Raw genomic sequence first — 16,846 nt, 5'->3', positions numbered from 1 at the left:
AGACAGAACCCCACTCGTATCTATCTATCGTTGAGAGCCTTGCCCCCTCGTTATCCTTAACGAAGGAGTAGTCTCAATCGACTGCATTCCAGATTTGTCTTTGAATCAATTTCATTTTGGGGAGAAAAACAGCTTTCTTTTGCCCTGACACAGAGGCAGCCGGTCTCCTTTGCTTGAGCTGCCTTAATGCCTCACTTAATCGCAATGCCGAAGACGTGCCACAGATACAGAACACCACGAATACCACATGAGCCAGCCGGGAGGAGCCGTGCTTAACCTTACGGGGACACAAGGAGGACGCGCTGCATAAACACTCTATCAAATATTGTAATTTTTGACGACAGGCGACATATGACAAAGATTTTTCGCTTCAGCAGAAAAGGAAAAACATCAACGGTGAATGGGTGTTTGGGTGGATGGGTGGATGGGTGGAGGGGGGTGACAATGGCTGTGCCAACGACATCTCTGATGCTCTCTCACATTTGACATTCAAAAGTCATTGATAATTATGGGTGAAACGTGAACGACAGCCGCATCGAGGGATCACAATCAATTCTTGATTAGAAATCGTAACGAAAGGCCTCCCCCGAAAAGGAGAAAAGCACCTGGGAATCCCCCCACACCACCGTCCCACCTGCTTTTTCGAGAAGCAGAAGCAGCAGCAGAAACACATCCCATCCGCTGCCTAAGTGGGCGTGTCTGCTGTGTGCTGCCTCGTTCAGGGTTCGTCTGTGCGTAAATTGAATTTTGATTTTGCACTGATGCTGAGATATGGCGTATTAGGCCCCAAAGTAATCAGATGGAGCGCACGAGGAGGTGGAGGTGGAGGGACGAATGACTGACTGGCTGGCATTTAATCTTTTGTGTGATTGTTGTTTGGGCCGCTTTCTCGTTCGTGTTTTGGGCTGCCCATTTAGGCTTAGACCCATGTGAGTGCCTGCCATTCGTGCCATTCGTGCGGCTCTTGCCAGTAATGGAAGGGAAGCGAAGAGAGAGCAGCGGCTAGGGAGAGTTGTAGGCCCCGTAAATCTCATTGTCAGCTTTTGGGTACTGATGAAATTCAAGAAACACTACTCCGGGAACGGGGGCGAGGCCAATTAAAAATTCATGAATCATTTGACAAACTCTTTGGACGGTCACAGGACGCAATCACTTTTCGGTAGAGGGTTCGTTCGGTCGCTCGTTCACCAGGTTCTTTTGGGACAACGGCGACCAAAAGGATTCAGGCATTGCGACAGCCAGCATTTCGTATGCAGAGTAATCTGTTGTGAAAGGGTACATAATTCCCATAGTTTAGACCCTAGGCCCCCGGTCCATCCTCATCCCCGTCCATGGACACTGCTTACATTTGGCTCCCCCTGTTGCCCACTGTTCCCACTGCTCCCCCTGTTCCTTGATTCCCATTTCCTTCCTTAAGGGATTCATTTTCGGGATAAATGACGTTAAAGTCACAAAATTTGATTTACTAAAGAGGTTTCTCTGTTGGATTCTCTTTCTCGCTCTCTGAAAGGAGTAATGGTCGAGTACGAGTGCCTTTTACTGGGTCAGTCTTTAAATCAAATGAATATCTACGAGTACTGCAATCCTTACTCCAATCCCACCTTCTCTTCCTGCCTTCACACACACACAGACACACATTCGATTCGATTCGTTCGATTCCATTCGATTCGATTCCCTTTCCCACATGCCGCATGCCACATGCCACAGGAAAATTCCACATTTTCCCCCCTCCTCAGCCTCATCCTGAAACAGTTGAACAGTTCCGCTCGACAGCTTCCGCTTGGCTGATGATGATTTTCATGGAAAACTTCATTGAGCAAGCGGAAACTATTTCATTTTGGTGGAGTGCCAATGCCAGGGCCTGGGCCTGGGCCTGTGCCTGTGCCTGTGCCCCCTCCTGTGGCAGGTTGTTGCCTTGAGAGAGCATAGAGCGAACATCCCTCTGTTTTTGAAGTTTTCAATATTAAAAGTTTCCTTTTAAATTGGGGAAAATCGAGGGAGGGGGAGGGGGAGGCGAGCTGAGGGTAGGGGTGAGTGGAAAATCCTCCAACCTTTTAAAGTGACACGCACAGATATCGATTGGTTAGTCTCTTCTCCCCCCCTTCCGGACTCCATCCGAAATGTAACCACTTTGATCTGTCTCGTGGCTCCCCCACTAAGCCATCCCCGCTGCCCAAGTATCCAGGTTTTCTTTTTGGTTATTTGCATGCCTTTGCACTCCTTCGATTAATATAAAATTTGATTAAACTTGGCCAACGTCTCCGTCCTTCTCGTGCTCGTCCTCGTCCTCGTCGTCCTCGTCGTCCTCGTCGTCGTCGTCGTCATCCTTGTCGTCTGATTGTGGGTTAAGTACACATGACCCCATGGCTGGCAAAAGACGCAAGGAGCAAGAGCAAGAGCGAGAGCACCCCGGGTGGGACTGAGTCCGGAGTGTATGCAAACACAGAACGCAAAAGCCACTTGACTGCTGCCCCTCCTGCTGTGTTCTGGGGTGTCCCGGGGTGTCCTGGGGAGCAGGCAGTCAAATAAATAACTTGTAAAACATGCATATGAGCAAAAATGTTTGAAAATTGCCAAAAACGTAAGCGGAGAAGATGTAGAAGAGGGGCTTTTGCGGGGGAGGTATGAAGTATCGTAGTAACCAGGCCAGGCCAGAAGGAGGACCAGCAGCAGCAGCAGGTCGAAGAGGGGAACCAGTTTTCAGGACTAAGAGGACCAGCACCAGGAAAGGAGAGACGAAACGAATAAACACATTGTAAATTGATTTCCTTGGGAACTCAAATAAAAAGTGGCATGAAAAGCAAGTGAGCGACAGTTGGCCCTACTCCTACTCCTCCTCCTACTCCTCTTCCTCCTCCTCCTCCTCCTCCCTGGTGGCTGGGTGGTATGTGGCCTGCCCCTGCCCCTGCCCCGCCCTTATTCCACATTTCTCCTTTCGATTGAAACGAATGAATGGGCAAACCAATTTTTATTGCCACGCGGGACACGTAGCCGGGAGTCTTGGTCTGGAATTCCCACATGGACCGGGGACGACAACGAGGACGGGGGTGAGGACGAGGCTTGGGTGAGAGGTCTCCATCCTGTTGCAAAGGCAGGAAAATTGCTGCTGTGAGAAGAGCGGAAGGAAGTCGGGGAGAAGGAGAAGGAGCAGAATGAGATGGACTGGCAGAGGCTAAAGGCAAACAAGAGTCAGTCAGTCAGTCAGTGAGTCGGTCCGTCTGTCATTCAGTCGGTGAGTCATTCATTCAGTCATTCAGTCAGTTAGTGAGCCGAGCAGTCCGACCCCGGCTTTTGATGAAATAACATTGCCAAGTAACAGTTTGCCATTCGCCATTCGCCATTTATTTCCCCCTCATTCTCTCTATCTGTGATACTCGCTTTTCCTCCTCTTTCTGTCTGCCATTTTGTCAATTGTTCGTCCTGCCCTATCTCCATCTTTGGCTATGAGTCCTGGCTGGTGGGGCGCTGTCCCTGGCTGTTTTTGCCTTCTTTCCTTCTCCCACTAAAAATGCAGGCGAGAAGAGAAGACAAATTGCTTTATCGACGACATACGTAACAAATGTTGCTGTCGGCACTGACAACAGCAATAGCAACAGCAACAGCCAGCGGCCAACAGCAACAACCAGTGCCACATCCAGAGGCAACAACCCAGAACAACGGGTGAGAGACATGGATCCCAGGGCAGCCGCCATTATTGGTTTCAAATGGCTTCGTTGCAGGACTTACAGCTGAATCCTTCGCTGTTCTTCGGGGCTCTGTGTCTGGCGTTGGCTGCCTGCCTGCCTGCCTGGCTGCCGGCCTGCCTGGCTGCCTGCCTGCCTGCCTGCCTGCTAATTATGACTTAATTATTTCAATTATTTTTTCTTGGATTTATTGAATTTTCTCGAACCGAAACGAAACGAACCTTACCGAGCCGAATGGAAACCCCGTACATGTGTCATGGATGTGGAGGTGTCTCTCCTGACACTCCTTTGAGTTTGCCCTTGCCTTTGCCTTAATTAAAATCGAATTGGTCGACATTCTTCTTCATTCTGTGTTCCATGTCGTCACTGATGTGCTATTTCTTTTGATGTTTCTCCCCTCTGCAGATTTCGGACGATGATCGAATGAGCCTAACTACTGCCGTTTCGGATGAAGATGATGGGGAAAGTGTCATGGCGTCACCATATAAAGCAAAGGCCACTGGCACCGCTGCCTCGTCCTTCAACTGTACGGGAGCTGTACGAAAAGCTGGGTGAGTGAATTTAAACGGAAACAAAGAAAAGGGATCTGAAAAGTCAGGAATAGATTCTCAGTTAGTCTTGGAGGAAGATTTATTTCGAATTCTGTAATAGAGCTTTGAAGCATATTTTTCAAGATTGTAGGCCTTCCTTGGGGTATCATAATGTCGAGTCACGTGTGCCTCCACTAAATAAGTGTGATATTAAGCTAAAAATTCTTATTTCAACTGCAATTAAAGTTATCTTGGGGAATACATAAATTGGAAGTAAAAAGAAGTAGAAAGAAATCTTTCAAGATATCTGAAATCCTCAAAGAAACCTCTTTCCAGATACCAGTCTTTCCCTTAGTGTAGTCCTCCCTTCAGTGCTTATTTCTCCAGTTGATGTAATCTTTGTGGCAGCCACCAAAAGGAGGAGCAGGAGCATGAGCAGCAGCAGCAGCAGGAGAGCACGTCCAACAAGTCATCATAAATAACCCCCAGGATGGAGTCCTGCCTCGGTCTCTAGGTCTCTTTCTGTGTATATGTGTGGGTGTGTGTGGTATCCCTTGGGGGTCACCAAGGAATATAATTTCGCAGTGATTAAGGTAGCCGTAGAGGGAGGAGGGGCACAAAGATGAGTCTGAGGATTAACATTATTATGATAAAGTGTGCGAAGAGTTATGAAGGAGATTCCCTGCTGGAAGCTGTTGAAGTTTTGCCCCCACTGCCCCTGCCACTCTCTAGGATTACAATTCCCCAAACGGGAGGGGGGAAGCTCAAGCTGAAGCTGAGGCTGAGGCTGAAGCTGTTACCCAACTTAACCAATCTCTAACTCTCTTTCTCTCTCTCTCTCTATTACCGCTCTTCTCTCCGTCCATGAGTACAGCTTCCTATCGGTGAAGAAATGGTTACTACGCAAGAAGCATCAGATCGAACTGGCACGAAAGCGGGGCTGGAAGGGATATTGGGTGTGCCTGAAGGGCACCACCCTGCTATTCTATCCGTGCGACTCCCGTGAGGGGCGGAGCGTGGAGGCGGCGCCCAAGCATTTAATTATTGTGGATGGTGCAATTATGCAACCGATACCCGAGCATCCCAAGCGTGACTACATCTTCTGTCTGAGCACGGCATTCGGAGATGCCTATCTCTTCCAGGCGCCCTGTCAGGTGAGTCTTTCTAGGAAGGGGAAGGGGGATGGGGGAAGGAAGAGGGTGTTGCTGAATGGGTGTTGGGAGGATGACGATGATGGTGACGGTGGGGATGGGGATGGGGATGGGGATGAGGATGACGATGAGGATGCCACCGCCTGAGGCTCTCATTTTGAGCAGTCAATATCCATGGCGCACACAAGTCCTTCAAGGAAAACTATGAGGCAAGGCCAGGCAACGGCAAGGCAACTGGCAACTGAAATTTGTTTGCGCAAGGATGTGCAAGGATGGAAAGATGGATGGAAGGCCCGGGCCCGGGCCCGGACCCAAGCCCGAGTTCAGCGCTCGCGGCCTTTCCACACAGGCCTCAGACGCAGTCTCCTCATAATCGCCAGTCTAAAATGTATGCCACATAAAGCAGAAGCAGAAGATGCATACAGATGCCCTGCCCCCAGATATACATGGATATACATGGCTCACAGATACAGATACAGCTACAGATACAGGACGAGGACATGGGCATGGACGACGACGACGACGAGGACGAACGACGCTGACGCAGGCGTTAACTGACGCAAGCCGCAAAAGGCTCACAAAATGGTCAGTGGAGGGTGAGGGTGAGATGTGATTGAGGTGTGGATGAGGCAACTCTCGGCGTTGACTGACTGCCAACTGGCAGATTGCCTTGAACAGGAGCTGCAGCTGCAGCTGCAGCAGCAGCAGCCGCAGTTGCAGCCGCATCCTTGTGCCCTAAACTGTTACATGTCTCAAAGGCATACGCTCCATCCACCCCATCATCTCTTTCTCTCTTAACATCTCTCTTTCTCTTTCTCTGTGGCAGTTTGTCAGGTTGCCAACTCTCCTCCGTTCTTTCTACCCCTCCCCACTCCCCACTCCCCACTCTCTCTCGCTCTCTCTCTCTGGGCCAACGTGATTTGTCATTAAATTTGCATAACTGATAGTCAGCCAACGACAGCAATGACGGGGGTGACACACCCGGGTGGTACCGGGTACCACGGGAGCCACGGGAGCCACGGGGGCCACGGGCAACCACGGCAGAAGTTCGACGTTTGGCGCTGGGGAGCAACGTCAAATTGCTTGCGGTGCATTTGGTCCTGCAATTTGTTACAATGTTTCCTCTTTAACCAATCCCCGTTTCCTTTCCATTCGTTTCGTTTCCTTTCCGCAGGTGGAGCTCGAGAACTGGGTGAACAGCATACATAGCGCCTGTGCTGCCGCCTTTGCACGTCATCGCGGCAAAACGGGAACACTACATCTCCTCCAGGAGGAGATCTTTCGACTGGAGAAGGCCATTGAATCGGTAAGTAAATACCCCCGTAACAAACAACACACAACACACCATCTACCGAATACCATACGGATACATGCATATATTTATGTGCCACTTGTAAGTGGATTTCCAAAAACCCAAAATACATTCAACAACACAGACACACACTATGCGATTCCTCGCCGAGCTCCAGCTCGAGCTGTTGTGGCAGGATGCAGGATGCAGAAGGCAGAAGGCGGCGTGCGAAAGTATGCGTTGCGGTTAGTGCCGCAGGAGCACCTGGAGAATGTGTGGATGAGGCATGCCACGAGTACAAGTTTGGATTGCGGTTGCATTTTGTTGTAGTTTAAAAGATATGCTCGGGATTGGATTGGATTCCAGATGTGAGATGTGAGATGTGAGACGGATTCCCATCCTGAGGATGAGGCTGAGGCTGAGGCTGATGGGTGGGGACTGGGGACTGGGGCATGGCTTGTGGCTTTGTTGCTGCTTGAGAGTTAAGTCAATTTTGCCAAGTGGCTGAAACGGCGAATGAATAGAACATGGCATGTCAAAAGCGATATGCAGTCGGTCGGGCAGGCTGCCGAAGCTGCGTTTCAGTAATGCAAGGCAGCCAAACATGTATGAACATTTCCATTGACGATTGTGGCACGAGGATAATCGTCTTATTAATGCAGTCAGCGGATGAATGGATGCGAGATATGAATGGAAGCCACTTATTGAATTGCGATTATTTCAAATCTGTGGCATAGCCTTGAAACGTCCTGTAATTTATTTGCATGTCAGTGGAATTTTCCAAGTGAAATACCACACGAGATCGACCTCGACTTCGAGTACGAGTACGAGTGTATAGTTATTTATTGATTGGGATAAGGTGACAAAGGGGAGCGACAGCCAAAGAATGCCTTTTGTTGACTAAAGGAGTAGCCAAGCATACAGCCCTGCCCTCCCGCCTACAATAAAGAAACGCACTGTCTTGTGTAATGGAAAAAGTAATCGCAATCGTGGTTTTAAGGAATTTTTCATCTGAATTGCATATTGAAAATGCATTCAATAGGAACAGGTATTTATTGATTTATATGTATGTACACACAAACATACATACATATGTACATACATATATAGATACAAAATTCAATTTGACAAGAACTTGAATGCTAACGGGGCATTCAGCAATGCAACGCACTGCACTTTGGCTGAGTAATCAAATTAAATTCTTGTAAATGTTGAATTTTAAATTGAATTTGGGCCGGATTTCAGCGAATGATAGCCATTCAGTTGGGTGAGAGGTGTAGCTTCTGGAAGGGGGATACAAATACAAAGTTCAAACTTTCCTTAAACCCTGCAAAGCCCTGGAGCATCTTTTTGCATCATTACTGACATGTTCTTGGGAACAGTCCAACCAACCATCAGAAAAAGACAATCCTTATGAGCGAGGCTCAAGATCGCACACGTCGTGTACTTTGTTTTTGCATTCTCGGGGATTCGCATGTAGAACAAAAATCGCCGAGCAGTTGGGAGCAGGGACGTACCGATGACTTAGTTTCATTCGAATTGAATGAAAACTCCACCATTAATTCGCTTGGAAATCAGTAGCAGTTATTCTCCTGTCCTTACGAATACTACCACGTCTGATTCCAGAGCTCCCTTCTGACCCCACTTTCCCACTCATTGGTTAAGGCAATCAAGTGGAAAAACAAATTCCCGCGGATAGATAGATATCTTCGTTAGAGACAACAACAATTTCTCAATATCGCGGAAGTCAATACCGAAAGAGACGGAGAATGAAATTGACAGAGTCAGAGAAAAAGAGAGAGAGAGAGAGAGATGGAACACAACAATCGCATTTTCCGTCAACATTCCCAACCAATTTCTCAGTCTCAGGCGATTCCTCGCGAGATTTGTGCCATTGTTAGGGAACAAGGGTCGGGAGGGGGTGGTAGGATATAGGGTATAGGGTACAGGAGGGGCAGGGCGGGTGTCGGTGTGGGTGTGTGCTACCACTTGCAACTATTTATGTATTTGCTTTCAAATCAATTCCCCATCAATTTCGCGGCAAACAGCGTAAAATTTCCTGCACTGCAATTTATTTTCTCTTCCCCAACGACGACAGGGAAACTTTTCTTTGCTGGAAAAAGGATGGTGGCGGGAGAGCGGGGTGGACATATGTATATACCTACCAGGAAGAGAGACGGCGAACAAATCAAAGTGAGGGAAACGCAAAACAACGACGAAAGAGGGCCACGCAGAAAAAGAGAAGAATACGAGATTGCAAAAGCAAACAGAATTGAACTCGAACTGAAACTACAAGAAATTGCACTTGCCCCACGATAAATGCTCTCTGGCTGAAGTCTCTGGTGGGTTACGATGGGCTGTGGAGGACTGTGGAGGGCTATGGTGGGTGGGGATTGAAGATTGAAGATGGATATAGTCCAGAAACGCTCTGCGGGCGCGTAAGGGAAATGGAGTAGGAAACCCAACGAAAGCGCTGCCAACTCTTGTTTTGAAGAAAGTAAACTTTATTTGTATATTTATTTTTCATCATGTCATTTTCAGTTGTTGTCTCGCTTTGACTCACTCTTCCTTCTCCCGCTTCGTCTTGCTACTCTTTTTTTGCCTCTTTCTCTTTCCCCCACTCCACTCTTCTGCTGCTCCTGATGCTGCTGCTGATGTTGATGCTGTTGTTGCTAGTTAGTTAGCAGGGACTCCAAAAGACAATTATGTTGTCCGTCGTCCCTGTCCTTCACTGAAACTTGATTCATTCGTCTCTGTCTATGTCTCTGTCGCTGCCATCGCTCTCCTCTCCCGCTGCTACTGCTCCCGCCTGCCGCCTGCTGCCTGCTGCTGCTGCTGCTGTCAGCATCGCTGCTTTCATTACTATCGCGGCTGCTGTTTCAGATGAAGCTGATATCTGTGCAAGATATATGCCGGCGAAGGTGAGGCAGTCTAAGGGAACCTTAAACTGTCTCTGATTATCCGCATACTGGATACCAATAGGAAGGAGAGAGAGAGATAAAGAGAGAGACTTAGTGTCAAGTAAAGTCGAGTGCATAGCCCATACCTTACATTAAATATACCTTGCTGCTATTTGTCTCTGCCCACTGTCTCGGCTTATCTTTCTTCGCTGTGGTGTTGTTGCTCTGGCTTTCATTTCTTCTTCTACTACTGGTGCCATCCAAGGTGTCTATGGAGTAGGGTGAATCCTTGCCTTTTTAGAAAGCGCTCGAAATATGCAAGCGAAAATTTCCCTCTTCCGATGTTGCTATAGTGCATATCTCTTAATCTGCTGATGCCACCATTGTGTGGATTACTAGTGCTACTGCTGCCCCGGAGGAGTCTTAGCACAGGATGAGGCATGGGACATGAGGCTTGATGATTTGTCCATTTTGTTTCAGTTGCAAACTGGAGAGTTCGCAGGAGAATGCCCTACCTTATCTAAGGAAATCTTGCTCCTATTTATGTTGATAGTTTTTTCTGTGGCTGCTTTCGTCCTGCTTTTCCTTATCCTTCTTCATCTTCCTTTCCCGCACTCTCACTCGCTCTCTGCCCGCTGACTTCTTGGAGCCCTTTTTTAATTTAGTTTTTCTTTTCTCATTTTCTCTCAAAGTTGAAGTTTGAGCGAGTCCTCGACTTCCCCTCCCCCCCCCCCCCCCCATTCGTCTGCCACTATCTGTCCCTTTGGATAAACCATAATTACTTCCTTGAACTGCTGCGTTTTTTTTTACGCTGTCTCCTCCGCAACTGCCGGGCAAAAAGAATAACCGAGAGGAAGAAAGAAAGTAAGCCAAAAACAGAGCGGAAAAAACCATTGAGCGGAAGTCCGAGATTGCCATAAGAGGGTGCCCCTGCCCCTGCCCCTGCCCCACTCCCTCTCACTGTCTCTGTCTCCCACTCTGAAAGAGGCGGGGTCCACAGTTAGCCGAAAAAACTTGTTGGATGAATATTAATTAAATGAGAGGTTTAAGGAGTGGTCCCATAAAATGCTGTTTTGCATTCTGCATTTTGCATTCGGCATTTGTTGTTAATTAATTTGCTAGAAAAATACGCAAAAAACTAAAACCCGAAGAGGGAAAGGAGTGGCAGAGGGGGGAGGAAGTGCCCTGAATGGAATTAAAAGAAAATAAGATAAAAAAAAGAGGAGACTGTGGTGACTGAGAGGCATCAGGGAAAAGGTGTCACAGCAACGAGCTTCTCGGTTGTTGTTTGCGCCTTTTATGACGCCATGTGAGGATGCCGCCCTCCCACACTACCCTTTCGCCATTTGTGGGTGTGTGCCCTCTCCTCCTTCCCGTTCCCGTTCTCTTTCTATGTGTGTGCGTGTGTGTGTGAAAAGAGCAACAGTGTTGTTTCTCCTCTGTCTGTCCCATCTGTCCCCCTATACGGGCGTTTTTTTTGCCTTCTGCCTCCTCTCTCCGTTTTATTTCTCTTGTCTTCTCTTGCCTTCTCCTTTTGTGTATGATATGCCCCGCCCACATGCTTGACTGCCGCCTTCATGGGCCCTCCTGTACGGGATCTCCCCGTTACTGTAGTTGTTGGTGCTGGTGGTGGTGCTGTTGTTGTTGTTTTTTTTATAGCTGTCACCTTTCGGAAATAATCATATATGTGTCACGAGGGGCATGGGCGCAGGGGTGTTGCAGAGTGTATGCCACGAGGGGGGTGCTAGGGTGAAGGTTTTGGCAGCACTTCGCTTCGTTTGCTTTAGCTTTTCTCTAGCTTGTCGCCCCACCTCGCCTCTCCTCTCCTCCCCTCCTCTCTGTCTCTACTCATCTCTACTGCTGCTGCTTTTTCTTTTTCTAGCTATCTATTTTTCTTTTCGCATAAACCAGTCACACACACACACACACATCCATTTAGATATGTGTATACGTATCTGCACACACAGCTACACAGACACATTTACACAATGCAGAGCCGTAAAAAAATAACAGAAAAAAAAAAAATAGTAGTAGCTGGCCGAGCGCGTTTGGTTTTTCGTACGCTCTGGTTTTTACGCTCTAATTACGACTCCTACGACAGGCACGTTCCTCCACTGACACCCTCCCCACTCCTCCCCCTATTCATGCCCCATACCCTCGCCCTCGCTATCACCCTCACCACCTGGTGTGCAATTGCCATAGCGGCGCTGTCTAAACAAGGCTCACTTGCTGCCTCTGCCCTCGCCCCCCCACGGGCCCCTGTCCGTGCCTTCTGCTGCTTTCAATTTGCAATGGCGGCTGTCATTTCAGCTCAATAGCAGCTCTCTCTCCCCCTCCTCCCTCTTCTCCCTCTCTGTCGTTGCCTCTCTACTTTACTCTACTCTGCTCCACCTCTCTACCCGTCACGCCTACCAATTCCAACTAACTCTACTGTAGGCCCCGCTATCTCCAATCCCCTGTTGCGCTCTCCTACTGAACTGATGTTTTTCCTATGCCCTCAAACAAGAGAGTATTAATACTGCTAGAAGATGCTTGCCACGAAGAGAAGTAAGCGTTTTTGACCATAGACAGTATCATATTCCCGATCGGGATCGATCAAATCAAGTTAAGGCCACATATCTGATAGAAACTATAGGCAGGGCGTGGATTCGCCAGGAATGAACTAGGAATATACTAGGCATATTTTTCGTGTAAGAGTATCACAATCTTCGATCTCTGGAAATCAGCATTTCCTACTTGCTGTTAAATTGCTGTTTGCTTTAACATTCTACGTTGTTTGTATAAGGTTTTGTTTTATTTTTTGCCAAACTTTCCAACTCTCTATGCAGTTTTTTCAACATTTTTTTGTGCTCAACTACCGCAGTTTTTTTGTGTGTGGCAAGAACGTTTTTGTTGTGGCAGAGCCATCGATTTTAAATAATTGCACTAATTAAATGATGCATCGTTCGTGAATTGAAAGCTTAATGCAATTTTGTGGGGGGAAAACTGCATAAAAAAAGGGGCGAATAGTAGCGGGGAGGGGGGAGTGCAGTACAAATATTTTAATTGCGCTTTATGAAAGCATTCGACTAAATGAAAATTGTTTTTCTTGACTGCTCAGCTGGAAAGCAGCAGCAGCAGCAGCAGCAGAGGCAGGCTGCCTTGCCTGGCAGTGATTTAAGATTAAAATTCCCTTTAAACTTTTCCGTTGCCTACTCTTGAGGGCAAAACGCACTCACGCATACGAACACGCAGCACACACACACACACACACACGCAAACGCACGTGCAAGCCGAAGAACTCTCTTACGTACATCTTTCAGCATCCTTACAGCACCCTTACAGCGAAAGCCCTAAAGTGTGCAATTAATTTTATAATAATTAAACTGAAATTCAGCCACAACTACTAGGGTTTTTCCCCCCTCCTCAATTCCTCAATTTCTCAATCTCAATCTGAATCCCCACCCCTCTCAATCGCACTCCAATCTCTTACGACGAGTGTGTACACATTCTCTCATGTTTCACTCTTTCTCGCTGCCATAACGTTACATAACCCATAACCCATGGCCCATAAACCATAAACCATAAACCGAAAATGTGTGTAAACCCCGAAATTATAATGAAATGCATATTTAGTTAATTTAAACTTGAGCCAAAAACTTTACTTAATTAGACCCCAACTTAAAGCCACACAAAATGTAGCCGGCAAGAAAGTTCCGTCACTGTGTGTTGGAGGGGAAAAGCCATTGTTTTCCCACCTCCCCAGCTCAGCTCCCTCCCTTATCACATTCCTAGTATTGTGTTGAATTTTCTTCGTTTCAAATATTTTTTAATGAAACCATAAAGTTTATAATTACCATCAAATTTACTTGTTCTCGAACACCCTCTTTCTCTCTCTCTCCTTCTCCCTTTCTCTCTGTTTTTTTTTTGTGTAGAGTTTTCCTTGGGAAATGGCAAAAATAAAAAAGACTAAACTTTGACCTGACACACACACACACACTCACATTGAAAGAGGGTAGAGGGGTTAGGTGTGGGCATGGGCGTGGGCGTGGCATTTCATAAACTAATGCCAAAATGGTAAAAATTTATGGCAAGAAATATGAGAAACGAGTTTGAACTCCGAAGTCCGGCACAAAAGGCACGCACAAGGGGCCATAAGGGGGTGCTGGGGGGACACCCACATATGTATGTGTGTGATGACCTATGGCCCAGCACCTACGAGATCCCCCCTCTTCCGCTTCCACACCATCGCAGAGAGAGACTAGCGGGGCAAAGCTTTGTTTTTGGCCAAACGTGCGAATATTTTTGCCACTTTTGGTCCGAAAGTTGCACAGGAAATGGGTCTGGCATATGGTTGCAGGCACTGTCCTGACTCTCTGGTCAGGACATGGAACCAGGAACCGGGGACCCAGCCCTTAATACCCCTTGCACCTCACCCCTCCGACTGTGCCTCTTGCAGCATGCGTTTGCTTTGGTTTTTGATTTGTTTTTGCTGGGTTAGGAGGAGGCAGAGGCAGAGGCGGTCTTCTGTTGTTGCTGCTTCATGCCTGCTGCATGCAGATGCAAAAATATGCTTTATGTAGGCACTGACAAAAGGGGGGCGTGGTCTGTGTGGTCATGGGCGGAAAATTCAATTCAATTGTCAACAGCCGACCGGTCGGTCGCTCCGTCCGTCCGCTCCGTTCCATCCGTCTGCCTACGGTTCATCCTCTCCGTTCTGGTTGTGGCCACAGATATAGGCGCCAGTTTAGGGGTCTGGGGTTTTTGGGGTTTAGCTTCCCTTTTCTCCCTTCGCCCCCCTCCTGCCTCACCCTTTTTTGGTGCCACTCTGCAGCACACTCGCACGTTATATAATGTGGCATCATTTTGTGGTCAGCATTTATGCAGGCCCAGATACATGCGAGTACTCCCTACAATTTAGCAGAAGGCCTTTTGTGGACATGGCCTAAAGCTACCACCCCTACTCTGCCTTGCTGCTGCTGCTGCTGCTGCTGATGCTCATCTGTGGTTATGAGGGGTGACGGGAGATTTTGACCCGACCCCGCCCTTTCTCTCTGTGTGTCTCTCTCTCTCTCTTTGACTTTTGAACTGCAATGGAGAGCAGCCATTTAATGCACAAGCCATGTCAAAAGTCATTTCAGCCAAGGCGACTCCATTGAATACCTCAATATCCTTTGGGGCAGGACGCCCACTCCCATGCCGCCCCCCCAGCCCCCGTGGCTTACGCCTTGTGTTAATTGATTGTTATTGTGTCTCTGGGGCAGTGCTTCTACGAAGGAAGGCTGGAGCGGTGCGGTGCGGTGCGGTGCTGGGATGGAGGCAAGGACACTGAAGCCATTAGCAGCAGCAAACAAAATAAACTGATATCATACCAGCCACGAGTAAAGGAGTAAGGGAGTAACGGAGCAAAGGAGCGGAGTCCTTTCCTGCCTGCCAGCGCATGATTATTATTTCAGTCATTGTTTCCACGTTGTTTGTTCCATGTTGTTTTGTTTGGCTGTGTGGTGGCTGCCACATTTGAGGCATCTTTGGCCTGTCATGCACGAAGCGAATGACAACGAGACAACTCTAAAACAATGATAAAATGTATTTTTTAATTGTACTCCAGAGAGTAAACACACACAAACACACACACACATAGAAACTAGAGAGAAAATAGAGAAACCAAAGAGCCATGAACTCTCCAGACTCTCAACTATGAACCGAACCGAACCGAACCGAATAGAAATCTACTGTGGTAGCACAGTGTACACTCTGCACAGCGGAAGCGGAAATGGCAGACCAACAACAGTAGAATCAGCAGCACAGCAGCACATCAACACAGCAACAAATGGCAATGGCAGCTGGAGCTCTGGAGCTCTGGAGCTGAAGCTCTAGTTCGAGCTTCTGTTTCTGCTGAGAGATAGAGAGAGAAATTGTCGCACGGGGAGTCGTCATCGGTGGAAGAGGAGCACGAGGAGGAGGCATCCTCAAGTGGCGCTTAATGAAAGCGCAACAGACAACGGCAGGACCGCAGGAACACGACCACACGACAACAGGGGGACAGTACACAGAAGCACACAAACACACAAACACAGAAGCAGAAACAAGAACAAGAACAGAGCGAGAATCAGTGGGGGGAAAAGAAGAGGACAGGACAACTAAATGGGCGAACCGCAAAAACCCATCGCCAGGAAGAGACAGGAACAGGGCAGGAGGGAGAGAGTGGGAGAGAGTGTGGGAGTGGAGAGTGGGTAATACGGAGGATCCAACTATGTGGACCAATAATAAAATTCACGGGAATTGAGATGACAGCATAGGAGTGGACTGGACTGGAGCGGAGTGGAGTGGCCTGAAGACCTCAAGCCGGAGACGACACCAGAACCAAAGACAGAGAGACAGAGACAGAGCCATAGCTACTCTTCGAACTGTGACTGGGGATTGGGAATGGGGACTGGTGACTGGGGACTGAGGACTCAAGGCTGGGGAATGGGAATGATTCTGCGACTGCGACTGGGGCTGTCACTTAGCGTGTGACATGTGTCAAAACAAGCAGAAACCGCAGCAGCAGCGAGAGACCGTGACCAGGCCAAAGACTGAAGTGCAGCCAACCAAAATGCCTATGGAATGGTGGTTTTTGCACCGCTAAACAAGAGTATAGCAATCAACGTTGAGAAGGAGAGCGAGCACCCCATGTAGAAAGACCTCAAACTTTAGTTCATAGAAAGCATTAAAGGCAAACAGACACCAAGGAAAGCAGGAGAGCAGGATACCCTCACAGATACAACTCAATGGAAAAGTATAATCCCAGACTACACACCAAATCGAGAGGGTCTCGAAGCGTTCAAGCGCTTTTCCATTTCCATTCCCATATGCATGTGCAGCGGACATTTCGCTACGTAAAGGGAAAGGCTTGGCCACAGGTTATGGATCACTGACCAGGAGTTATTGTGCGTGATTTACATTCCCAATTGCATGGCAATTACAAGTCCATTAACATTGCCATTAACCCTAGGAGTGAAGCTCCCCCGAAATGCGTTGCCAGAGGACTCTCGACACAACAAGGGACACAGAATGGTCGAGGCGATTAATGGTCAAGCAGGGGAGCGACAGAAACGGAGACAACGAGTGAGAGAGAAAGAGAGAGCTATTTATGGGACACAGAGACACCAGAAAGACCAGAGACAGACAGACAGACAGACAAACTCTGCCCCCGCATATTACTTTGACAAGGACAAACTGTTGCCTGCCTGCTGCCTGACTGGTTGCCTGGCTGCCTGGCTGCCTGCTGCTGCTTCTAGCCTTCCAGACACACTGTCACACTGTTTAGTGT

At 48.1% G+C, this 16,846-nt stretch overlaps 2 protein-coding genes across 18 annotated transcripts in view; both read left to right on the top strand.

The window, feature by feature from the left end:
- The window catches only part of LOC108151736, a 90,887-nt gene that overhangs the window by 35,885 nt on the left and 38,156 nt on the right, over nt 1–16,846 (top strand). For all 17 annotated transcript variants that reach the window (XM_033387768.1, XM_033387767.1, XM_033387770.1 and 14 more), the window contains 3 exons: nt 4,089–4,234; nt 5,088–5,367; nt 6,539–6,670. In XM_033387768.1, coding sequence (XP_033243659.1) covers nt 4,089–4,234; nt 5,088–5,367; nt 6,539–6,670 — 558 coding nt within the window. The remainder of the gene's footprint in view (nt 1–4,088; nt 4,235–5,087; nt 5,368–6,538; nt 6,671–16,846) is intronic.
- On the top strand, nt 15,481–15,820 carry LOC117186443. The gene is given in 3 exon segments (XM_033387259.1): nt 15,481–15,664; nt 15,666–15,734; nt 15,737–15,820. Coding segments are annotated over 3 exon segments (300 nt in total). The 5' UTR covers nt 15,481–15,517.

The sequence above is a fragment of the Drosophila miranda genome, chromosome XR (genome assembly GCF_003369915.1).
Source record: "Drosophila miranda strain MSH22 chromosome XR, D.miranda_PacBio2.1, whole genome shotgun sequence".
NCBI classification, from domain to species: domain Eukaryota; kingdom Metazoa; phylum Arthropoda; class Insecta; order Diptera; family Drosophilidae; genus Drosophila; species Drosophila miranda.
Note: the sequence above shows the minus strand (reverse complement) of the source record. Positions and strands in the feature narration are given on the sequence as shown.